We start from the raw sequence: 26,778 nt of genomic DNA on the forward strand, positions 1-26,778 counted from the left end.
GGGTTCTCTGGTGGATGAAACGTCCCTCCCCCTGCGTTTGCTAGTTGGGGAGGGAGGGGTGGGAAAAGCACTAACACTAAACGCCCATTTTGTGGCAGATGCAATGTTATGCTCCTTACCTACCTTTTACAATTGGGAATACCCATTTTACAGATGGCAAGCAAAGTAATTTTTTAGGAAATAACTTGCCCAATGTAGCAGAGCTAGTATGTTCACAGAGTTGAGATTTGAACCCAGTTCTTTGTTCTCAAATACTGCTTTTCCATATGTTTGAATTGAATGATGGAAGAAATCCGTTTAAATTTGCACTTGGAACCTGAGGTGAATTGGGGATCTGGCTACGGAACCTTGGCGGGTGGTCCTTAATAACATAAAATATGTTTTTGAAGCTACATTGTAACTTATCAAAACACAGAATATTTTGAATGTACTAAAAATACTATAACCTCAAAAACATTGATGTTTCGTCATCTGTGAAATGGAGATGCAAACTGGATTCTGGCAGGAGGCTGTGAAGGCTAAATGCGATACCATCTGTGAAGGACTTGGTGGATGGTAGGTGCAAAAAAATATGCCCGTGCCTTCTAAGCACTTGGTAAAAAGACTTACAGTTGGCCACTATCAACTGGAGTATCAGTAAATATCATGTGCTGGGTGAAAGTGATGGCTGTGTTTTTTAGAGGTGAAATATCTTTCTGTTTTTGTTTTACTGGGGGCTACTTCAGGAAAGTTTTTTTATGTTACAGCTTTTCTTTTTGGAGTTTTATTTTCTGACTCTTCAAGTAATAAATTCCTACTGAAAATAATTGACCAAAATACAGAAAATTTGAAGGAAGGTAGAAATCACCCTTAATCCTAGCATTCTTATATATTTTCTTAAAGCCATTTTTTTTTGTGTGTGTGACTAGTTTTAAAACTGTAGAGAAGGCTTGTGTATCTGTTTTTCAGGTTAAGTAGGAAGTATGCTTGTATTTTATTTGGAGGAAAGGATCCTGCCATCTCTCAGGCTAAGACTCTAATTATAAATAATCTTGGACTTCTTAATATCTGTTACGTATTTCTGTTCCCTGTTTCTAGAATAGGACATTGACATGTGATGCTTTTTTTTTTTTTTTAAGACTTCCAAATCCTCCCTGATTTAGTTAGCTTCTAAAGAACAGATACAATAGATGGATTTCAAGAATATTCTGGAGCTGTTTCTCAGAACTGGTGTGATTTCTTGGCAGGCATAGTTCTGTATAATCTTGTATTATCGCCTCAAAATTTACGGAAGATCTTGGCACATGTATGGTATAGGATGAATAGCTATTGGACAGCGTGTCATTTTAGGATTGACTGTGTAAGGTGGTGTGATATTTCATAGATCAAATTAATCTCTTTCAAAAGATTTAACGTTGAATGCCTCACACAACAAAAATTTTCCACCCTTCTGGATCTTTGAACTCCGTGGAGTTTTGCAGTAGTATATGCCTAGCTGCAGTTTAAAATCTTGCTTTATTTTTTAAACTATGTATTTTGTGCATATATTTAAACATTATCACTATAAAAGATGTATCTTAGAAAATGAAAGTGAAGATTCTCTTGTGATTTTACTAGAGTCTTTCAAATGATTCTCCAAATCAAATCCAAGAAGCTTCTGGATTACCTTTAGATATATCATAAAGGATGTGTTGAAAGAAAAATGTGTTGCCTTTCATTGTGGATATTGAATATTGCAGCTTCCCTGCAAAATGCCGCAGAAATACTTGTCTTCATTCGTTGAAGGGAAGGTGACATTTCTGGACAAAGATGTGGGTGTGTGATTCAGGCAGTGTGAGAGCTGGCTAGAGGGGGAGTGACCACCTGCTCAAATGAGGTGACCTAAGAGGCTCATCAAGACCCCATTTGGCCTCCAAATAACCTCATTGACTGTCATGATTCCTTCTGTTTTTCTTCTGTGCCTGAAATTTTCTTTTGATCAACTCATATAGGTTATGTGGCAAAAACCGGTGACTACACGGGATGTTATTCTAGATACGTAGAATTCCCATATTCCAGACTTGCTGCTTTGGCAGGGTGAGAGCTTGGGACTGAGGAAGGACTCAGAGCCTGTCCTGGGATCTCAGTGTGGGAGAAATTTAAAGGAGGGAGGAGCAGAGATGCCCTTACAGCCAGAGGCTTCTGGTAGGCCAGTTTAGGCAGGAACCCTGGACAGTTTCTGGTCCACCTGGCAGGAGGTCATATGGTATTGCACTGGGAAGGTCTAAAGCAGAAATCTCTTTCTGTTTTTTTTCTCAGTTTAGCTCAAGCAAGTGGCACCCCTAGCCAGAGAGCTGTTGACTTTCAGTCAGCCAGAGGTATAGCAAAAATGTTTCTGGTATGAGAAATCTTGGATACATGTGAATTTAAATGAGATATTATTTGTGTATTTACTTTCCTAGTCCTTATTTGTCTTAAAAATTCCTTGGAATTTTTGACAATTTCTAATTTAAAGCACTTAATTTAGAGACCTTGGAGGGCTCTTTATGGTTTACACACATGACTTCTGAACTTTGGGTCACGGCATCCCTTAGTTTGAGGTCAGTGTTACTTGCTAGAGGTGGATTATGGGAGTGTTTTGTGGAACTACCTGTGGATTGAATGGTATACCTTCAGCAGTGTAACTTCACTTAGGTAACTCTGGCTGAGTTAGCTTTATAATTTGTTTATAATTTAAACAACATGGGGGAAAGATAATTTAGCTAAATTACATCTATGTTTTTATTACTGCCAGTAGTGCTTGAGAATTCATGGGATTTTCTTTTTTTGCACTTACGTGTCTGTTTCTCTGCTTCTTTAAATGATGTATTACTAAATTATTTTGCCGAGGATTGCTGGACGAATTGTAGCAGCAGCACTGCTACCACCTAGTGGACAATTAATGCAATTAATCATTCTTTGGCTTGACAACTTCGAAACACACCTCGGTGACTTCAAAGGGTTCTGGTTTTGAATAGAGCAGTATCAAAAATATTTTAATATATTTTGCCAGATATGGAATCCTATTTTACTTGAATCCACACAGAAAGCAATTAGCTCATATTTTAAAGTAGAGTACTAAAGTAGATTATAAATTAAGAGATGCCTGCAAATTGTAACTAGATACCTGTTATTATATTTTAAAATTTGAACTTCGCATAATACTCTCTAACATTACCATGTTCAGTTCTATTTCTGGGAAACTTCAAATCATGGAATGATTTTTGCCTCTTTTGTTTCAGGCCTAACAGGTGCACCCAGGGTTCCTGACACCCTCTTGTTTTATTTCCAACCTGCTTTCCACACCTTAGCTGGCTGGTGTTTTAAAAACTCTGGTCGTGTCATTTGCAATCTAATGTTTTCAATGGCTTCCCATTGTTCATATACTGATTTTTCTAAATCCTTAACCTCTTTGCTGTGCCTTATGGCCTTTACTTCCCTCCTCAGTCCCTGAACAAGCCCTTCTTCGCTTAACTCTCTAGGTTCCTCCCTCCCTGACTTTCTTCTTACAGGTTCTGAATAGTCACAGAGTTTGGAAGAGGCACTCCCTTCCTCCAGCTACTTGTGACTTATTTTTCAAGTTCCAGCACTCCCTGAGAGAGCCTTCCCCCCGCCCCCCATCCGGGAGGTAGATCTTTTAAATGGTCTTTTAATGTAATTTGTCTAGCACTTACTTGCTTAGTGTAAATTAAATCATGAACTATTAAATAATTAGTTTAATAGGTAATTATTTCATGTCTGTCTTCCCAAATGTCCATTGAAGGCAGAAATGCCTTCCTTTTTCATTGCTCTGCCCCTGATTGCTTACCAAAGTGTTTGGCATGTAGTAGACAGTTCATAAAATAAATGAGCTGAGGGATACCTGGGTGGCTCAGTTGGTTAAGCGTCTGACTCTTGGTTTTGACTCCGGTCATGATCTCACGGTTCATGAGATTGAGCCCCATGTTGGACTCCGTGCTGGCAGTGTGGAACCTGCTTGGGATTCCTCTCTCTCTCTCTCTCTCTCTCTCTCTCCCTCTCTCCCTCTCTCCCTCTCTCCCTCTCTCCCTCTCTTTCTCAAAATAAATAAACTTAGAAAAAAATAAATGAACTGAGATGAAATCTAAACGAAGATGGGGTCTTTCACCAAACTGAGTTTTCTTAAATTTCCCCTTATATTTCTCCTTCCTTATATGCCCTCATTATAACCTGTGCATGTCTGCAGTCTTCCAGAGTTGGCAAATACCCTGAGGACTTTTAACTCCTATATGGCTGATCCTCATCAACACCCTGTGTGGCTTGCTTAGTCATTTGTTCACATCATTTCTTTTTTCTAAAGAAGTAGGCAATTTGCCAGGTTTTATAATTACAATAGATTCACTTTTATTATTACAAGTATTAAAAGATCCAAGTAGTTTAATAGACCGATAGCGTAAAAGAAAGATTAGGATCTGGAAAATTTACAGGGAAACAAAAATAAGAGCTCAGGATTGGAAATAAATGAAGAGTGAGCACTTGGAAATAAGGCTGTCAGCATTTTCTACTAGTATGGATGTTCCATGACGTATCTGGCAAGGTACTTGATGGCTAGCATCGTTTCTTCACAGGTTGGCCGAATCTGGGATTCAGGGAGGACAAAGCCATATCTGCCTTTATCCCGGAGTTCGAAGGTAAAAGAATATTTGATTCCTTGGTCATAAGCCCAGTCATCAGAGCCCCCAGCAGCAGGATCTGCAATGTGCAAACAGCAGAAAAACAGAAAAACAAAAAACCAAAAAACTTAAAATCCAGGAAGAAAATTAAAAAAACAAAAAAACACACAAATGAAAGATGGTAATTTGTAATTACAACTGTTTTACAGGGAAAAATATTCTAGAAAACTGGATTATAAAGGCTATGGGGGTGTTTTAAAAACTCAGGACAATCTTACCTTTAAGCTTAATTATAGTGGGAATGACATGTTTCATACTCCAGGAAGTATGTAATTTATAATATAATATAAACTTCCCACTGTGCTTGTATGCTATAGTAGACTATAACATATGTAATTTGTTGACAAAATATATATAGTTTCTGGAAAAAGAGTATTTGTGTCCTGGGAAAATAAGGTAAGCTTCGTGATGACTGGTGATAGGCGAGAACTCCAAATCCCGAGGAAACAGGGCTGAATGATGAAATTGGAGCATCTTGAGGGCAGTGCTGTGCCTTTATATTGGTTTCCTCAGGGCCTGGCATCTGGTCTGGCATAGATTGGGCATTTATTCAGCTATTCATTCAATAACAGTTATGATGTTACTGCCACGTGGATTTTATATTTATTCAGTCATTAGCTCATTTGTTCATTCATTCATTGATTAATTCATTAATTCATTCTTTGATCTGTTTATTCCGTCAACAGTTGTACAGCCCTCACTGGGCAGCAGGCCACGGGCTGTACTCTGGAGGTGCCAGGATAGAGGCAAGATGTGACTTCTGCCCTCCGAGGTTTATGGTATAATGGAAAAAGAACCTTCATTGAACTAGTCTGAATAAAATATGCAAGAAATTCACAATATATGACTAAGTGGGCTATTTCTGTTGGAACCTGTAAGAAAACAGTATGCCCCATATGATTCAGAGCAGTTGAAAAAAGTCCAAGAGTACAGAGAACTGTATTCAACATAAAACCTAAAAGAAAACAACAACCCAGGATTGGAGCCTCTCCAGCTGCACAGGAGGCCCTGTGATGACAGGACTGGCCCTTTTCCCTTGTATTTTTAGTCCTTTCAGATCTGGGGCAAAAAGAAATCATGCACAGGCAAAGGAAAATAGAAGTAGAAGTGGAAAGTGGGGCCTGCAGGATGTGCCTTCCCAGTGACACTCAAACTCTGTAGCATCTAAGTGAAATCTGAACTCTGGGGTCCAGCCCCTACCGAACCCTCTTGCTGTGTGTCTCTTGACATTTGCTCTAACACACTGAGTGACTGGTCAGAGGGGCTCACATCTATCCCTGGAAAGTGGCTTGAGCCCGAATTAGCCCTCACACCTGCAGTCTGTTTAGTCAGGGAAACACTCCTTCTTAATGCTTATCTCCAGCAGTTGTCCTTCCAGGTAAAGCTTCTGAGTCATTCTCCTGGGCAGTCATCCCTGATACCATGGGATGGGCTATTTGGTCCTAGGTGGTGCTCCTTCTTTGCTCATCCTCTGTCCTAGCACTTAGCATCCCTATGTTTAGTTTTCCTGCTTCCCTACTGTGGGTTCTTAGAAGACTGTGCTGGTCTCCCCCCCCCCCCCCCCACCCCTTTCCCTTTCTCCTTCTCTCTTGCCTTCTCTCCATCCTTCCTTTCTTCTCTAGCACCTAGTATGGGCCTGGCACATAGTAGTGGGAGCTCAATGGATGTTTATAGAGAGCAAATGTTTTTATGGGTTGAAAGGGATATTTTTTCCGAACAGAAAACTGACGACACGTTGTATAAAAAATTCACTGTCAGGCAAAAGCCACATGCTTCAGATGATCTAAGGAAAGTCTCTGGGAACCATTTGTCGCCTTTTTAGGCATGCAGTCTCTTTGCACAGTTCTGAAGCCAAGACTCACAGATTGTTGTAGCTCCTGGGCCATATGTGTACTTGGTGCCATGCAGTGTGGCAAGTTCTTTTACGGTAGCTTTAGCCAGGGCATTCTGCAAAAGAACCAGCAGTTAGTCAGTAAATAAGTGAAAGCACACACTGACAAACAAACAAGTATCTGTACATTATTTTTAAGACATTGAAGAGACACAAGACACAGTTTGGGTTAGTTTTCTACTTACTCAGGGCCCATTCTGAGTTTTTAGCTGACCTAGTCACGTGATCCAAGTCATTCTTGGGTGAGGATGTCTTACCTCATGCCCTCTCCAGGCACTCACTCCGAGCTTCCCTCTGTTCCACACAGAACGTGTTGTGTTGTGGCAATACCATTTGCTGGCCTCTGAGTTCTCAGTGATTTTTTTCTGTCTTTTATCTCCATGTCTGCAGGGTCCAGGCCAAGGCTTACCACTTAGTGGTTGTCCAGGAACTAATTGTTGGAACTCTGAGGACAATTAGCACTCTTGCCCTCTTATTTAAGAATTAGGTCCTTACATTTATTTCAAATCATTGTTGCAGTAACCGGCAATAAGTTCTATTTTAGTCGGAGGACAATCTTTTACTTTCTTTTCTTTTTCATTTACATAGAACTTAGTGTGTCTTTTCCCCCAGGTATTCTTATTTAGACTTGTTAAACTTTTTTTTTTTTAAACCTTAGTTCAGGCTAGAGAAATGAAGCTACAGTAATCTGTAACTGTCCCAGATATCACATTCATTGATACAGTAAAATGTCACTGTATATTAAGAATTAGGCTATGTCTGAGGATTAGTGTGGCAAATCTGTATTGTCTCTGGTGCTTGTACAAAGAGAAAAACTGGAGACAAGGAGGTCTTTGTGGTTGTGCAAAGAGGTTGTCTACCTAATGCAGGCAAACAAACAAATCAAATACGTACAAAGTAACCCCAAACAAAAGAAAACAAAACAAAAACTACCTGGAAATGTGGTAGGTTATAAAGTCAAGATGAAATAGTATTATATGAGCTGGGGTAAGAGTATTAAAAACTACACATATGAACGATTGGATATTCAATATAGTGTTTGCTGCCATCATAGAGATTCTTAGGAATTGGCAGTTCCAGGGATGAGGGTGGTTCTGGCTTTGAAGATTTTTAGACTGAAGAATTAGACAACATCTATTTCAAAATGAAGAACATTCGAATTCCAGAATTTAAAAAAGTGGCAAGTATTAACGTGTGTGTGTGTGTGTGTGTGTGTGTGTGTGTGTGTGTGTGTGTGTGTGTGTTTAGAAGCAGCATCGTTCTCTTCAAGGATCCACTGCTTTTCTGTTCCCCTGCACCCAACTACTCAAGGGCAAGGGCTCTATACCCCCAATCCTCCCTAACTCCCTAACATCCACTGACATACTGCATATTTAAATGAATCACTTGAAAAGGAAGGCCTGACTTGGCTGTCTTGGGAATAGATTTGAGAGTCTGATTGTTTACTACAGAATTAGCCATAATTCATTCTGGTTGTGAAACTAGCCATATTTCATACTTTGGCATCATGATTATGTCTCGTACATATGCTTGGAAAGCTGTGAGTTTGGTGATGAAATCAAAATACTCCGGGTATTGCAAAGTAGGAACTTCCCTTAGTCCTTGTTCTAATATCAAAACCAGTTTAGTGGTATCTTATGTCAAATTGACCAGGGCATGGCTATAAAACTTCAAGGTTCCAGCTCCTAAATTGCTAATGCTTTATCAACCAAGTGGTATATTGGAAAATTTAAAAAGAATTATAAAATAGAATAATTCTATTTTTTTAGATTTTCTGGTTTGGTCCACTGAAATGGGGTAATCCGTTTCTTGGAACTAATTTATTGTTCTCAGAGTTTGGGGACAGTGACTTGAAACTTGTAGGGTTTTACTTCCCTTTTTTTTCCCCACCTGGTAAACGAATATATGCTTTCTCTTACTGCATGGAATCTTTCACTGTTGTGGTCTAAATGTGTAGCCCTGTTGTTTGAATCTTATTCTGACCAACATACTAGAGCCAGGTCTCGTCTCTACCCTCTAGTACAGGGCCTGCTGCAGACTGAAATGAGAATAATCTATTCACAATTGCATAATGCTCAGAATAGATTTGAAACCATCTTTTACAGATGTGAAACATGGTGAGGTACTAATTATTTTTAGTAAGTAAATTGTATATTTTCTCCTCTTCTGTAATTTCATTAACTTGCATTCATCTGAGGATATCTGTAGTTATTTTTCTGTAATGCAGAACCTCGGATCCTAAAGCACTCTTATTCCTTCCCTACTTACCTTTCTTAGGCTTTTCATCTGTTCTGGGTTTTTTTTTCCCCTGTCTTTAAGCCTTGAATTATTACTTTTAGCTAGAGATACAATTCTAAGAAGTTCTGAGGGTCTCAGTTTCAGCATTATGACTATGATTAACAGTACCGTATTGTACTTGAAGGTTGCTATGAGAATAGAACTTTAATGTTCTCACCATAACGACAAAGCAACAAAATAGCAACAGCAACAAAATGATAATTATGTGAAGGATGTATTAGCTAATGTGGTGTCCATTTCCCAATGTATATGTGTACCAAATCAACACACTGTACCCCTTAAACCGATACAATGTTATATGTCAATTATATTTCAATAAAGCTGGAGAAATAAAGAAGTGTGATTCTTCAGGATTAGTTCCAAACATGAACAGTTATGAAGACTAGAGGAGATTTAAGACAAGAAGGTCACTGTCATTATCTATTAAACTCCTGAGTGCCTGTTGACCTTCAAGTCTCTTAATAAGGTTATTGGTATGACATAATATTTGAGTTATCTGACAAAACCGAAGGGGCCTACTTGTGATCTGTTCTCTCTTTTGACTTATCAACTTACCATTGTAGTCATAACTACCATTAGGGCCACACAAAACCGTGCAGTTTGCCTTTCCTCAAAGTGATAATAACCAAGTGCTTTCTAAGACTTCGTAAGCATCTTCTGGAAGTGGTTGTTCTGCCTTTGTTGCAGACCCCAATATCTCAGATTGATGTTAGTTTAAAAAGGATGTTAATTTGTTCCTGCCACTGGTGCACATTGCAGGAACCTTTAGTTTGTGTCAGCCTTTGCTCTCCTTGTCCTCAGTTGCTCTAACCTCTTGATACCTACTCATCACTCATCTTCTGAGTGTCACCTCATCACCACATCTCTCAGTGGCTTTCTCACCTTCTGTTGAAGTCCGGCCTCCTTTTGGGCATAGAGTGCGGGCTAGGCCCTCCCTCTTCTCCCAGTCTGCACCCCTTGCTGTGCATTCCTCTTCCTTCCGAGCTAGGTTACCTTGAGCTACTTCTTACCCATGCCTGCCTCTTCTTACCCCCATCACATTGGGTATCCTTCTCCCTTTGTTGAAGTTCTCTTCTCATCTTTGTTGATTTGGAGAATTACTGTTGTCCTTCCAGATTCAGTTTTAGTGTCACCTTCTCTGTGAAGTTGCCCCTGACTCTCTTAGAGAGCATCGATTCACCCCTCTTTTGTGAAAGCTCATACCACTATCAGAGTTCCTGTCACTCTATTCTATAATGAATTGTTTTTTTGGATCTATTTGCCCCACCCCTCAGGCAAGCCCCCCTGTGGAAAGGGATTCTTGGCTATTTACTTTGTATCTGCAGCAGATGGTATAGCATCTAGCACATGGTTGGTTGATTGAGTCTTATCCTAGGACTTTGGGGCGTTACAGATGGGCCTGATTTGGGTGGGTGTGCAGGATGCTGAGCTCTGTGAAGGCTGGGACATGTGTGAGTAGAGATTGGGGATGTTTGTGGGGAGGGTGGTGGTACCATGTAGTGATAGTTGATGGGTTGCCACAATTACATGATACGTCTGCTGTGCATTTTACTTATTTCCAGTAATTAAAAAAAAATGAAGTGTGTGGACCCTTTCTCTCAGCTTCTCCAAAGCTAAGAGACAAAAAAAAAAAAACCAAAAACCCAGAACAGACATTAATTGACCAAAATATCATATTTTAAATTCCAATGATCTTAACAAAAATCCCTGGAATCACTGTGGGTCTTTTCTTTTGAAGAGTTCAAATACTTTCACAAATGTTACTCATTTATCTTTCCAACACTATCTGTCCACATTTCATCAGCATAGAATTTTCTAGCAAAATGGAATGCCACGTGGGGCAGCACGCTCAGTGGGAATGTTCCAACCAAGCTGGGTGACTGACCCCAGCCAGGAATGGTAAAAGAGAGATAATTCCTGCATTCGCTAAAATGTTAGAGTGGTAACTCCTTTCCCTTGTACATTTCTGTAAAAAGGGACTAAGACAGCTGACGAAAGACCCGCAGAAGCAATGGCACATCAGAAAGCATGATCCACATCTTGAAACTCCAATTAAAGACTCTTTCTATACAACCTGTTATTTGAGGGACATCTTACATCCTTGCTCAATGGGTTCAAAATAAGAACTAACATTTACATAAAACCTTAGACTTTACAAAGAGCTCTTGATAAGAGCTAGATATTTTTATCCCCATTTTACAGATAAAAGAACTGAAACTCAGAGAGGATAAAAGAACTTTCCCAAGGGCATGCAGCCCCATAAGTGGCTGACTTGAGCTAGGTTCTTCTTGCTTTAAATCCTGTGCTCTTTTTCACTTCTCCTTGTGGCCTTCGAATACTTCAAAAGAAGTGTTGCTGGAGCTGGTTTTACCAATTGTAAAGAACAGAAGGAAGCTAAATATAAATCAGCCTCAGAGAAAACTTTGCTTTCAGTCAAGGCCAAACATGGCCAGCCTTTATTAATCCTTAGATATGAGTTTCCTACCATGTCTTATGCATGTTCTCTTTTGTCACCTGTTTTCTTAAAAAGAGGCCTTGGTCATAGAGCAAAAGACAGAGAGAGTCTAAAGTGTCACATCTAACTCAAAGCCCAAGAGACAAAAGACCAACTAGTGTAATGTTTCTCAGGCTCTGAGCTCCAGGGGGCTGGTAAGATGAATAAGGCGAGGGTGTTCTTTTCCACTGACCTGCGTTCCCAGATAACATGTGATCAGGAAGCCCCTGTCTCATGGCTGTGCCCATGGTCTTCACTGCAAGCCAGAGTCATGGGAGGCGGGGGGCTGCCTCTTCGGGTCTTCCGCTGGTCCATTATTCCAGTACAAGGAAACAAAAGTTCCAAACTGACTATGGGGTATAAGCCAATTCGAAGGAAATTTTCTCCAGAACTTTGTTTCTAACTGGAAGTTCTGAGTTTAACTATTCCTCCGGGTGAATACATGTGATAATGGAAGCATCAAAATGATCTTTAACTGCCGTTTCCTTCCTTCTGTTCTGTGATAATGGGTAACTTACACCAAGGGACCAATGAGGAATTTAACTTTTATAATTTTGATGCAAGAGGAGAAGCCTGCAAGGCCCACAGGCAGGCACTGAGTAGAAGGCCTTTGGGACTTGAAAAGACAAACATGTTTCTGAGAAAAACAGGAGGGTAAACAAGTGCAGGCTCTGGTTGCGAAGCCCGAGATTAGAGAAAGGCAAGGAGTTAGGGGAAAGGCTTGGCTTGGGAGAGCTGGGCCTGCCCGTCTTGGCAGAGCTCATGGGGAGAGTGGGAATGCTTGCACTGATGTAAAGCAGTTTTTTCTTTGGCTGATCTACATACATACTTTTCAGCTCTTTAAAATCAAGGAAAATGTGAAAGGTGAGTCAGCTGAAGTTGCAAAGTCTAGAGTATTTGTGTGTGTGTGTGTGTGTGTAGGTGGTACTTCTTCCAAATAAATATTAAAAAATAAATGCTGTATAATGAGAACGTACTGTATCTTTTGCACTTCAGATTTGCAGAACACTATAAACTATTTGTGAGGAGGGTGAAAGCCAGGGGCCTTGAGCCAGGAATGTGACTTTGTTCTTATCTTAGTTTTAAAGCAGGGTTTCTCAACCTCAGCACTCTTGACATGTGGGCTGGATAATTCTTTGTTGTGGGGGCTGTCCTGTGCATTGTAGAATGTTTATCTGCATCCTCTGGCCTCTACCCACGAGATGCCTATAGCACTCCTACAGTTATGACAACCAAAAGTGCCTCTCTGACATTGCCAAATGTCTCCTAGGGGGTCGGCCGCAGCGGGGTGGGGGGGTGGGTGGGGGGGCGCAAAACTAGTTTACAGGAAAGTCAGATAAAAGACATAATTATGGTAAACACGAGTGTATTTTAGAGACAAAATTGAAAAGGAGGACAACCATTTTGAAGGTTCTCTGAATGCCTATCTTCTTTGCTGATGATGGTATAAGTGTCTCTTAAACACTGCTGCTAGGTCAATGCTGCTAAAATATCACTTTACTAGCCAGGTTGCCAGATTTAGCAAAAAATACAGAATGCCCCATTAAATTTAAATTTCAGATAAAGAGTGAATACTTCTTCAATATAAGTCTGCAATATTTGGAAGATATGTACACTAAAAATTGTTATTTCTCTGAAATTCAAATCTAACTGGGAGTCCTGTATTTCAGCTGGCAATCATATTTACCAGGTTACAGGCTCTAGGGCCTGCTATGACACGGGACTCATTGTGACGTTTAAGTCCCTCCAAAATCTCCTTACTTCACTCCCGCTCTTCCTCCACAAGAACACTTGAAACAGGCTGATCCTTCTCATCCCTCTCCATTTTTCAGTGTCCTTCTTGCACATTTGTTGGCTCTTCTGTCTGCCTAAAATGCTCTCTTCAGCCCTCTGTCACCCAAACCCTGCCCATCCTTCAAGGCCCAGAATAAATTGTTTCTCCTTTCTATAACTTTCATTGAATAGCTTTATCACATGTTACCATTTTCCTGCCCTGCATTCCTACTACTGTGCTTAGTTTGAAACTCCACATTCTGTACTTCTCTTGTACGGTTTCTGATATCTGAGTCTTAACATTTCAATAAGATCTGACGTTTCTAATAGCAAAAACCATGGTTTACGCTGAGCACTTGATAGGTACTCAGTGAAATTTTTGGTAATTACCTGATGAGCCATGTACTGACCAGGCCTCTGTAGGAGAACTTTAATAGGCCAAGAAGTCACTTAAAGTATATAGTGATAAAACAACAACCAGTTTCTCTAATTAAATAAATTCTGCGGTTGTCATCTAAATTTTTTTTTTTTTTTTTTTTTTTTTTTGTATTATAAGTGAAATTTAAAAGTTCTGAGAAAATACCTGAAGTGAATATTTTGTGTCTCAGGTCCTGGTCTGCCTTAGCTGCTGGTGGCCTGCCTGACAGTGGGACTATATCCTTGTCATTTTTGTTATTAGGCAGGGACGTGGGGACAGCTGTGATTGGGTATGCACATGGGCCTGCAATTATCCACCTTCTAATCACAGCGTTTCTTCCCTCTGATTTTTATGTTTATCTCTAATCATGGTCTTGCTTTGTGCTCACATGCTTGGGTGGAGCATTGGATTTCTATCTTGGTAGCTCATTAGCTAAAACTTTAATTAAGAGGTAGTGAAGTGCCATTGGACTAGAAGGTGTTAGGCTTTAGGAATGGATTCTTCTCTTTCGGTCAAGTTTAATAATTTTTCAGAAAGACCGTCATCTTTCTCCTGGTTAGAGAGTATATGCCCATGAAAGTATGGGCTAGAGTCATAAAGACTGGGCCCTGAGAAGTTAGGCATCTCAGCTGACCAGTGTAAATCCTTAGCAGTATCCAGGCACAGAGGTAATAATGTGTTTGTGGGAAGAAAGGCAATTTGATGAATGTTCTGCAAAATGGCTACATGGGCTACCCAATGTGTGGGTGTCTCTGGAAATTGGGGCAGTCTAGTCCTTCAGGATCCAATAGCTCTAGGCCCAAGGCTGTCTCTACTACTGGTGTTGGCTTAGCAAAACCTTCATTATTGCAGCTGGTAAATGAGAAAGCAGAACCAGAGAAATTTCAAGATTTCCAGCTGTAAAGTTCCATGCTTCTAATGTAGAAACGTGGTGTGAGAGGTATGTCCTGGCACCTTTGTGTGGTGCATATCAGTTTCCAGTTTGGTCAGTCTGGGGAACGGGTCAAGATACTTAGTTGACCAGTTATTATTCTGGGTTCCTGCTTTTGGACTTAGAAATGGTATTATGATAATAATAATTATTATTAATAGTGCCACATAGGCCCTTTGGCGGGGAAGATGGACCAAAGATTTGGAGTTTCTTCCCTGCTCAGTAAATGCAAAGATATAGATAGTTTTGAAAACCTTTTCAATTAATTCTCCTAGTTTTTATTTACTCTGACAATAAAGAGGTCATACGATCCAGCATTTCATTATCTTTTAGAATTTTGGAAATGTAATTATATTCTTTTTGTGGGCCTTAAAACTTCTTCTGATGATAGTGATAGCTTCATATTGAATAAGTCAACACCGAGGAACTGGATAGTGTATGAAGCCATTGGAAACTCACAGTGCACTTTGTATTCTTTCTTTAAATAATGTAGTATGTGTAAAAGCAGTTAGCAAAGTGGAAAGCATTATACATGTAAGATATTTTTATGATTCTTCATATTTTTCACTGATCTGTAGACATATTTTTTGGTAGCTTTCTTTGTAATTCATGCTATTACTTCTCTTGTTCTTTTACTTCATTGGTCTTGTGCATTCTCTGAAGGTTGTCTCATGATATGAATAATTGTCAGGCAATCACATGTAACATCTTTCAGAAATGAAGCCACATTTTTATCATGACTCAGGTATCAAAGATTGCCGTGTGTCCTAAATTTGCGCTGAGAATTCTAATATAGGTGCAGGATAATTTCCTTCAGTTTACAGTCTTATTCTCCTTGAAGCATTTTTTTTTTTTTTTGCTACAAATATAATCTTGTAGGTTTTATAAATGTAAAGATAAATAAGAATCATATCCATATCTATGCACTCAATTCTGTGTAAGACAAAGTCCACTTTAAGAAATTCTAAGTTATTTATAATGTGGTATGCCAAGAATTCATCTTGTTAATCTTTCCCTACCTTTAGTTTTCTACAGCGGGATCACATTTTTTTCTAGCTGAGAATTAATTTAAAAGCACTAGATTTGGATGGAACATTTACTGTACCCAGATCAAGACTTCTACTTTTTGTTCTTAATATCCTCATTACAAATAAAAACTGTGAAAAAGCCAACATTTTTCTTTATGAGAAACTCAGATTCTTTTTTGGCTATGTGTATTTACTCATTAACACTACAGTTGTGAGTTGCTCTAGCAGAATGTACTTAAGAAGTTAGTGAATTGGAATTATGCAAAATAAGAAAACGATGGAAAGGATCTCTAGTTATTCAAAAGATTTAAGTTATTTTGGGGTGCTGGATTAAATTCAGATTCCCAATGAATCAAATAATCAAATTAACATTCACTTTAGATTTTACTAGTGACGCTTAAGTATTTCTTTTAAGACGCTAGGCAAAAGCTTAATCATAGAAAAAAATGATTGGAAATTAAAGTAACTTTTAAATCAATTACTGTGATATAAGTACAATTAAATTTGCAGGTCAGCCACCTATCTTGTCATGCTCAGAAAGGGTAAGAAGTAGCATATATTTTTTCTTGAATTTATTGGTTTCGTGAATATAAAAGTAAACATCCAACATAAGATTATTTTATGGTTTGTATTTTTTGTATTATGGTTTGTATTTTTGTATCCAGATTATGAATATTTTACTGGATATAATTCTGTTTATTCCAATTCTTTGTTAATTAGAATTAACTTATTCCCCAATAAGAAAAAGTATTGATGATTTGTGAAGCAGCTCATTTCCAAAGAACACTTTAAAATTTTTCTGTTAGCATTAGTCTTTTAGAATTTGGGTTTAAAACTGGATATATTAAGCAAACTGGATATATTGATTATTGTTACACTTAATATGGCTTTGTCTTTTTCTTTTCTGATGTGGCACAGTTTAAACATATTCACATGAATAAAGCAAACAACATAGCCCCACCTTCTTTCCTCAGGGACTGAAATCTGGGATTGAAATGAGGATCTGACCACACCCATCTCTGGGATAGCAGGACTGTGAGCACCCACTGGGAACACTTAACAGATGGAGCATAATTGGAAAATTGAAATAGTTAATGGTTCCAGCTAATGATGTTTTCCTTTGTTTTTTTGGCTGTGGACAGGGAAAATGGGAAGCTTTTTGAAAAATAGATTTTTTTTTTTTTAATGAAAAGGACGTAGTTTTCTAAGAGGCTGAGTTATTTTCCCGTTTTGCTCTTCACAAAATATTTATAGTATTACATATTTTATTTGGTCTCTGAAAGACTGAAAGTACAAAACAACAGTTTCCAGTTGTTAAAGTCACTGGCTCTTCAAATTTATGCATTTAGGTAAGCCAAATATCTATGTCATTGTCTAAGTGGGAGCCCCCCCCCCCCTTTATTTTTTGGCATAACTCAAATGCTTTAAATCTTACACTTGTTCTTAAGGTCATTGTTCCCAACTTATGGCAGCCAGATGTTTCATAAACTAGAAAATATTGTTTGAAGGATTCAAACCTGCTGATTTTAAAAAATTATGCATTGATATGTGATATTTGTTAATGTGAATGTTATAAAATTCTTATATTATTTGACGTTTCATGTGGTTATATCATGATTTTCTAACAAGATTGCGTTTTTTTGTGTCATAGACACTTAAATATTTTTTTGCATTATTTCCTATATCTAGGAAGTACCCATTCATACTATTCATTCATTGATTGCTTTACTACTGTGTCTCATATAATCAAACAGTGGAATAAGCAATTTTAAGATCTTATCACTTAACCCAGTATCAACCAAATATGCCAAATTCCTAATGACATCTGCCATGCTCTGCCTATGTCAGATCCAGCTCAAGGCAACTTGACAGAATTGACTTTCTGTTTGTGTGTGAGATGAAGCAACCTTGTTGATTATCCCAGATGCATCTGAAATCATCATGTAGTTAGTACTGTGGTGAAGCAGGAGTAAGTGTAGCTATTGTCATTTTGACAATTAGTGACTAAACTGGTTTAAATGTTGGGAACTGTTTCCCCCCATTAAAATCATATCTCTTTTAGCCAATTTATCAGCCAATTCCAGATTCCTTATAAATCTGTACTAAGTTTTTTCTTTGCTTCTACTGCCAAAAATTAATGGAACTTTTAGAAATTGTTTTTATATATTTTTTTTCTCAGGAATAGGATTTAAAAATTTTCAACAGTGAAATACCATATTTACTACCACAACTACTTACCAGCTCAGCATTGTTCTCTGTGAGTTTATAATCATAGGAGTAAGGATAGAGCATCATTTGGGAGTATGAGTGGATTGTCACATATGCTTTGATGGAAGAGAGGTTGCTGCGGATGAAATTAGCCAGGGCCTTGGTCTCTCTTTCGGACTCTGCAGCAGGTCCACAGTAAGTGTCATCACAGGGCTTTCGAGAGGCTCCGACTTCTACAAAAACATGTCATTAATGGAATGGTCACCTACTAAAGTTCTTACAAAGCATGTTTCAAACTTCCAAATTAGAGAGTTAAAAATAAGCTGTTTTTGGGGCTCCTGGGTGGCTCAGTTGGTTGAGTGCCTGACTCTCGATTTTGGCCCAGGTCATGATCTCGTTGTTTCGGTTTGTGAGATCAAGCCCCACGTTGGGCTCAGCGCTGACAGTGTGAAGCCTGCTTGGGATTCTCTCTCCTCTCTCTCTCTGTCCCTCCCCCTGCTCATGCTCTTTCTCAAAATAAATAAATAAACTGAAAAAGAAAAGCTGTTTTTATAGGCACCCTCGTGATCATGTAGGTATATAAGGCATGCACATACATTTAGTCATGAGATTAGGGTCTTATGTTTTTAAGCTAATGGGGTAAAAAGTTGCATGTGAAATTATCAGTGTGTCTTTGTGTAGTATTATACAATGAAATCTCAATATAGTGCAAGAAAATTAATAAGGGAGAAACTAACATACATGAGAAATTTTCTTATTACTTGTAATCATTTTCTGAGAGTTGAATCACAAAATTGTAATTATATCACATTTTAATTTAAATAATTATTTAATGACTGTCTCCTCTAGATGATACATTTCAAAGTAGTAGAATTCTGTCTGGATTGCTCAGCCTTGTGTTTCCAGCATCTAGCACAGCTGGGAACACTATACAGCACACAATATATTTTTTTGAGTGAATAGATAAACTGTGCTTTCAGAAAGCTAGAATTCTAAAATGTAAACCTTGACATTTTTTCTTATTTTAGACACTGTTTTGTTTTCCTATGTTGTTTGTCCTCCCAGGCTTTTCAACAGATGCATGGCAAAATGGTCAGCTAGATACTTACTGCACCAACCAGCGTCAAAATTTCTGTTGGGGTCTGTGCCAATGCAGGTGGTTCCAATCTGGGTGGAGCGAGTCTTTCTCCACATTCGGTTCTGAAAGTGGATTGTGTGGTTAGGTCAAGTATAATAGGAAGTGGGTTGGTTTTAATTTCATCAGCCCCTCTCAGTATTGGTTCATATACCTTGGTCCAGGTGTAGACATAGCCGTCAATATTGACCACAGGCAAGACATAAAAGTCTAACACGTTGAGAAGTTCTGTCATGTGGCTCTCTTGTCCATAGGTGCGAATAGCCTGTGTATGAATTAGGAAGAGAATTTCATGGAAAAATGGAATGTGTGAAATTTACATAGACTGTATGAATATTGACTTCGGTAATAATATCTACCTATTGAGGTAGCTATTTAATATTTAAAAGGCAGTTAGCAAAATTTTACCCATAGTTTTGATTAAAATAGTTTTTAATTCTTCTCTGTTTCCAGGACATTCTGTTACATCCATATATAACTCGAATAATTATTTATTTAACTTTTCACTTTAAAGATGAGCAAAGATTTAATAAAACTAGACTATTAAAAAACATATTCATTTTCTAATAGTAACTGCAGTAAATTTTTTTCAAAGTGAGTAGGATATGAAGGTAAGACCTGTTTTTAGTAAGTAAGGAATGTCTATGGGTGGCTATGGGTGTTTCTGCTATCATCTAGAAATTTATTTAAGTTTTGTGAAACCTCCTGTAGATAGTCTCACTGGAGAGAATGTCCAATAAGGAAGAGGAATGAAGAAGCCCCCCTTTATGAAGTGAGCTCACACTGGTAGATTTTGGGTGGCTCTCACAAAAGCCTGCATAAAGATGAAAGTCTCCTTCTTACTCCTCTGTATTGAGAAGGGAACCCTGTTAAGGGACTAGCTACCCCTGCTAAGTAATGTGGACATTCCTCTATGAATGAAGGACCTCATACTCATTAATTATGTTCTTTTAGTCATAGTTCCTCAGCCACAGTGTCATGTTAAACTTCAATTCAACTCTTCCCTAGGCATTTTTGAGTAGACTTTAAAATAGTTAAGGCTTCTATGTATTAATAGTTTTAATATACTTTTTGTGACTCTACACATGTATATTCATTATAAAAACACATGATAAAATATGTGATGTTTAGTTTGGAGGAGCTACAGAACCGTGTTCTTTTTAGTGGTCTAATCTTAGAGATAACCAAAGTAATAATAAAAGTTTTTCCCTTCCAGAGGGCAGATGGCAAGATACCCATTGAAGTTAAATGGTGACAACTGGATACATAACATGTCTAGAAACCAAGACCATGACAAATATATACACAAGTGTTTCACACAAAAGACCGTATATTGTATATAATTATATTCTTAATTTTAAAAGTACTTCAATATTTTAAACTTTTAATTCTGAAATAATTTCAGACTTAGAGAAGAGTTGCTAATGCAAAGGGTTCCCGTATGCCCTTTACTCAGCTTCTCCTAATGTTATCATCTAACTCAATCATGGTACAGCGATCAAAGTGAAGGAATTAACATTGACACAGTAATATAAGTTAAACCATAGGTTTTATTTAGAGTTCGCCAGTTTTCCACTATTATTTTCTGCTCTAGGATCCAATATACAATCCCACACTATGCTGGTTGTCATGTTTCCTTTGTCTCCTCTTCTCTGTGAGAGTTCCTCAGTCTTTGTTTTTTATGACTTTGACACTGTTGAAGAGTACTAGTCTGGTTACTTTGCAGAAGCCCCCTCAATTTGGATTTGTCTCAATTTTTCTTTATGATTAGAGGAAGGTTATGCATTTTTAGGAAGAATACCATAAAGACATTGTGTCTTTTCTGTACATAATACCCGGTGGTACATGATATTGATTTTGTCTTATGCTGATGATGTTACCATTGATGGTAACCTTGATCACTATTTGGTTAAATAGTTTCTGCTGTTTCTCTACTGTAAACTTTGTCTTTGTAATTTAATACATATTTTTGGGGAGATACTTTGAAACTGCAAATGTCCTATTTGTCTTTAAACGTTTACTCACTAATTTTTGCATCCATACGTAGATTTTCATGAAATGATTATTACTGTGGTGTTCTAATGGTAATTTTCTCTTTTGTTCATCCTTTGTATATCCATTAGTTATAATTCTTCTTTAAGAAAGATTGTTCCTTCTTTCCCTTTTATATATTTATTGAATAATTTGTTTATATCAATATGGACTCATGGATATTTAAAAAATTTCAGTTAAAGGGATTTCACATATATCTTATTACAATTACAAGGAGTGAAAAACAGTATCATTTAGAGTAGGGACCACTATTCATTGTTGTTGTTGTTGTTTTGTGAAGTATACGACAGTTATTGTCCAAAAGATAATGACGAAGCTAGTGGTTTATCCACATTTACTTTTAAATGACCTCTCCATTATACTACCGGTTAGTCTCTCCACCAAAGGTGGGTGAGAAAGTTCTGATGAGTCCAATTTAAATAAATCAAATTTGATAACTGTTTTAAAATCTTACAGGGGTTCCTGGGTGGCTGAGTCAGTTAAATGTCCGACTTTGGCTTAGGTCATGATCTCACGGTTCGTTCGTGAGTTGGAGCCCCGCATTGGGCTCTGTGCTGACAGTGCAGAGCCTGCTTGGGATTCTTTCTCTCTCCCTCTCTTCTCTCTGCCCTTCCTCTGTGTGCTCTCTCTCAAAATAAATAAAGTTAAAAAAGTTTACAAAAACTTAAAATTTTACCTTATAAATGTTCCCTAAAATTGGGAACTTGTAATTAGGATTTTTTTTTTCTGTGTTACTACTCTTATTATAGCCTGGTTATAAGAAATTGAAGTTTTTTGTTAAATAAAAAAACACTTTCTACTTCCCTCCGCCCAAAATCATTCTATATACTGACCTCTCTCACAAACCATTGGCAAAATGCAGGGGAAATCCACTCTCTGGCATGGAAACCACAGTCCATGAAAATGGCAGGCTTATGTGGTCTAGCTTTGCCAACCTATTGCAAGCAAAGAAAAAGGGAAACGGTGATTCATCACATTCAGGGGTTAACATTCACTACCCGTCTGGGCTTTGGATTCAACAGGTGAAACTTGACAGCAGCAAGAGATATATCCTGTGATTAAATTAAAACACAATACTAGCACAGTATGTTCTTGCCTCTAGACACTCACAGTGTTTGAACTGAAGGCTTACATGGCTGTTTATTATTTTTATTAAGCTTGACAAGCTCATATTTTTCAGAAGATGCTGATTACACTGCTTAATTGTACTCACGTGGGGGTTATTTTCAGCTGCTATTATTAGGTGACATGACCAAGACAACTGGATGAGTAATTAGAAGTAATCATGATTGTTGCTAATCTTGTAAGAATTTTCTTTCTCTCCCACTTACTCCTTGTCTTTTTATTTTCTTCATTAGAATTACATGACAAAAATGGCATTAGAGGACGACAGAAACAAATTGTTGCTACGCTTTGTAATGTTGCCTGATAGACGTGAAGTTTATGAACCTCTTTAGCAAATGGATTTGCAAACAACATCTGGGAGAGAAGAATTTCATCAAGGTAGGTGATCATTTACATTGCTTACAGGAATGTGGTTAAATTTATAGGACTTCTCTTATTTTATTGCATTTTCCTTTCGAATAAATCAAAATAATGATTTAAAAATCCACATATGATAAAAGAAGCTAGGGAATCTGTTTGATTCCCTGGGGCATATAGACAGGGAAAGAGTTATAACAATGCTGGGATGAGCATGTCTGTGTAACAGATGTTAATGTGTTAGAACTCGTTGATTTAAAGCCCTCAGACATGGCAAGGTCATGGTTAAAAATGATTACCTTGAGGAGATACATAGTGCGTCCTTCAAATGTGGTTCCGATGGCTCTGCGAGAGATGAGGCCTGGATTCTCAGTGGCAACTTGTTGAGTCCAAGCCTCTATCTACCAATGCAACCATTTGTGGATTAATGTGCCATTCTTAGTTCAGTTCCCAAAACAATGTCTGTCTAAATCATGTGCACATCATACCGTTTCCCATTTGTTGTACTTCTCATAACTGTGTCCAGTGGCACGGACCTGGCTGTCAAACTGGCCTTCTAACACAGATCTCAGGTTGCTTATCAATACCCTGCAATAAACCAAAGGGGAGGCTCCTGTGAACATACGAGTATTTCCCATTGAACATGTGCAAAAACTTAGAGTCACTGTGTTAGTAAATGGTGCAGTACATTCTCCACGGAGTCGCATGTGTCCTCTGATCATTCCTGATGCCCTTCAGCAGAGCTGCTCATCACAAAGAGTGAACATATCGTTGGAGAGTGCAGGTAAGGCAGGCTCTTTTCTCAGGCCAAACTTGAGATATTTACATTTCCTTGGACTCTAAATTCAGAAAATGGTTTCCCCTGGCACCTGGGGCATTCTGGATCAGGGCCTTGGGCAGCCACACAAAAGTATGCACTTGAGCCCTATCTATGGTCTTTCTTCCCCAGGACTTGCCTGGTTTTAGCACTAAAAGTCACATGTCCCAGGAACCAGTCAGTCCCAGGTAAACTGAGACAGTTGGTCACTTGAGGGCCTTTCTCTAGGTTTTGAGAAAAATGTCTTGATGGGTGGAAATTCAGAAATATTAATAAACTAAAAATTTATTATTAGGCAAAAAATTCTGGGGTTGAAGAACTAGTTTCTGCTTACCTATTTTTGGTTGGTTTAAAGTAATCAAAGAATGGCTCTGTAGCAAAGTATTATGAAAATTGGTGACAGACCTTTGAGGCCTGCTTATTTCCGTAAATGATTGTTCAGGTGAAAGTTCCTATTATAAAAGGCAGGCTGGAAGGTGTGGATTATGTGTGACTTCATTTGTCTTTGCTACTTACTGTTGAATGTAAAAAGTATGTTCTGAAAGGACAAAATTTTATGAGCATTAATGTCCTGATCACAGCACTGTGAATATTATGGACAGAAGCTAGTTTGCAGAAACTTGTATTATCCACAGTGAAGCCTTGAAATGTTTTTATCTGACATACAGAGAATTGCAGCCACATATCAAAAAGTCTACTTCTCCTGTGGCTGCTCCAAGGGCTTTCTGATGAAGTGTGTCAGGGACATCCTCTGAACCTCCCTCTTAGTCTCTTCTTCCTTTGGTTAACTTGGGAACGAACTTGTGTCTGTTTATGGAAAATGCAATAAATTAATACTAAATAATATTTGCTCCCTATCAAGAGGCAAATACTGTCATTTAAAATGTTTTTAAATGTTTATTTGTATATTTATTTTTGAGAGAGAGAGAGAGAGAGAGAGAGAGAGAGAGAGAGAATGGGGGAGGGGCAGAGAGAGAGACACAGAATCCTAAGCAGGCTCCAGGCTCTGAGCTGTCAGCATAGAGCCCAAGCCAGGCTCAAACTCACAAACCTGAACCAAAGTCAGATGCTTAAGGACTGAGCCACCCAGGTGCCCCCAGGCAAATACTATCTTAAGGTCTTAACTGTCTTAAGGTGGTATTGAAAAGAAAAGGGAAAAGGAGCAGACTTAAAAATTTAGCTTGCAGAAAGAAAGTTTCTCTTTGAGCAGCCCTCAGTACTTTGTTAGTATACTCATTTTTACGGCTGCTGTAAATTACCACAAATGTAGTATGGTATAAAACAACATGAATTTATTATTTTATAGTGCTGTAAGTTAGAAGTCCAACACCGGTCTCAATGGGCTAAAATCAAGGTGTCAACAAATCAAGGTGCTTCTTTCTAGAAGTTGTATGGGAGAATCTGATTCCTTGCCCCTTCCAGCTCCTAGAGGCTGCCCACATTCCTTGGCTGTTTGCCCTTGTCTTTGAACTTTGAAGCCAGCAACAGCAGCTCAAGTCCTCTGCATGTAACATCACTCTGACCTCCTCTTCTGCCTCCCTTTAATGCTTGTAAGGACCTTGTGATCATGTTGGGCCTATCTGGACAATCTAGGATAATCTACCTATTTTAAGTTTAGCTGTTTAGCAACTTTAACGCCATCTACAACTCTAACTCCTCTTTGCCATGTAATGTGACATATTCAGGTCTTCTGGGGATTAAGATGTAGACATTTTTGGGGTGGGGGGCCATCATTCTGCCTGCTACAGTTAATAATGTTTATAGTATGTTCTATAATTATATTCAACACCCAAATTGGATTGTTAAGGGATAGGGCAGAAGTAGCAAGAATCCAGAATTAGGAATCAAAAGGTCAGGGGTCATAGTTTTGACTAACTTGTAAGTTGACTTCAGAAAAATTATTTAATATCTGGGCCTTAATTTCATAATTTTGAGAAGGGGGCATTTGATTAGCCGGTATTAATGTCCTTTTCAGTTGTAAAATGCAGTGACTGGACTCATAGGCCTTGGTCATAGATGTCTTTCAAGGTTTATGAAAAAAAAAAAATTAAGCTAAAAGTGCCAGTTACCACCTTCATAACTCCAGGAAAACACTTAAAATAGATAGTTTAGGAAAGTGATTTTCAAATATAATATTTATAAAAACCAAAAACAAAACCAGAGCAAAGCAAGCAAAACAAAAACTTGAAAACAAAAAATAAAATTGGCCAAAACCTTTAAGAAAACATCTATATTCCATTCTAAGATCATCCATTTAAAGGAACACATCCTGTGTAACAAAGATGAACTTCTCTGACTGAATGGCAAAGCTAAAACTCCACGAGGAAACCGTAAATGGCATCTACTTTCACTGTAACAAGATTTTTCATCGTCAGTGAGCGAGTACAATATCATCTAGGTCACATGGCTTGTTAGTGGGTGCCCAGAGAAAAGAAATCATCACTGAAATGCTCCCAGGCATTCCACAGCCTCAAGACCTTCAATAGACAATTGTGTCTAAGACCTTAACTGTGGCCAGCTCTGGTCTGTCAGCAACTAGCTCTGAATAGAGGGACAAGAGACCTTCCCCTGCTATGGCTATCCTTTCTCTGTACCTAATCCAAAAATTCACATTATTTAGAAGACTTAGTGACTATGTATGGATTAGTGTTTTGTTTGGTAGTTAGATGAGACATCCTGGTAGAGTTATTACTATGTTAACTGTTAAACGTTTTCATCAATATTAAGGACAAAGGAGCATTAAAAAACTGTTACATTTAAGATGACACCCAAGAGTAAAAGTACCCTCTAGTAAGTTGCAAAAGAGCATCAGAATGAGGTTAATGTGGTGCTGACTTTTGCCTGAAGGCAAGGGATTGACCTGAAATGATCTTATCCAGCCTTGTGATTATTTGATTTTATTAGATTTAGGACAAAGCACTACTTTAGCTGTATTACAAATATTATTACCAAATAATGAGCTTCTATTCTAGGAGATTAAAATAATGCCTCTTAATGTAATAGGGACTACATTACAGCTCCAAAATACAGGGGCATGTACACTATTTTGTACTTTTCTATGTTCCTTTTATAGTGCCACCCAACTTCTTCTATACTAACATGCAAGCAAATTAGATTACAGGGACTCCCAACAAAACAAGGAACGGAATGTCTGAGAAGGAGAGACACGACTAACTTTTTTCCCCTTATAGATTCTTGAAAAAGGAGTATTTGGTTAGTTCCCATACTACATGCCCATTGCTCTTGAAGAACACTGTTAAGTACCCATTGCTATCCAAGGACGTTCCTGTCTTAATCTGAAATACGCAGAAAAAAAGCAGTATAGGTAGTTAGTAACAATCAGTTTCTTCCTAGGTTGGATAGGGGAAAGACAACCATCCTGCAGTTTGTAGGAAGGTATTCTGTGAAGGGCTGCTCACCAAAAGGTCTGTCAGCCTGGCTTCAGGACGAAAAGTTGGAGATTTGCACCATCTAATTCCTGGTTTTTCTGTACCTAAGTGTACAGCATAGGCATAAAAATAGTGATTTTTCTTGGTGTACACATTGTGAATTTTTTCCCATGG

At 38.2% G+C, this 26,778-nt stretch overlaps 1 protein-coding gene across 1 annotated transcript in view; it reads right to left on the reverse strand.

Annotated features, from left to right (window-relative positions):
• Window positions 1-4,334: 4,334 nt before the first annotated feature.
• Window positions 4,335-26,778, reverse strand: part of CPB1 (carboxypeptidase B1) — a 33,567-nt gene continuing 11,123 nt past the window's right edge. The window contains exons 4-11 of the mRNA XM_019439105.2: window positions 22,887-22,986; window positions 22,698-22,799; window positions 21,750-21,851; window positions 19,019-19,129; window positions 18,839-18,929; window positions 17,760-17,962; window positions 6,551-6,635; window positions 4,335-4,707 (exon numbers count right to left, since the gene is read on the reverse strand). Coding sequence (XP_019294650.1) covers window positions 4,520-4,707; window positions 6,551-6,635; window positions 17,760-17,962; window positions 18,839-18,929; window positions 19,019-19,129; window positions 21,750-21,851; window positions 22,698-22,799; window positions 22,887-22,986 — 982 coding nt within the window. The 3' untranslated portion in view covers window positions 4,335-4,519. The remainder of the gene's footprint in view (window positions 4,708-6,550; window positions 6,636-17,759; window positions 17,963-18,838; window positions 18,930-19,018; window positions 19,130-21,749; window positions 21,852-22,697; window positions 22,800-22,886; window positions 22,987-26,778) is intronic.

Source organism: Panthera pardus, unplaced genomic scaffold, assembly GCF_024362965.1.
Source record: "Panthera pardus isolate Hobbes unplaced genomic scaffold, ASM2436296v1 HiC_scaffold_16, whole genome shotgun sequence".
Classification (NCBI taxonomy): Eukaryota; Metazoa; Chordata; class Mammalia; order Carnivora; family Felidae; genus Panthera; species Panthera pardus.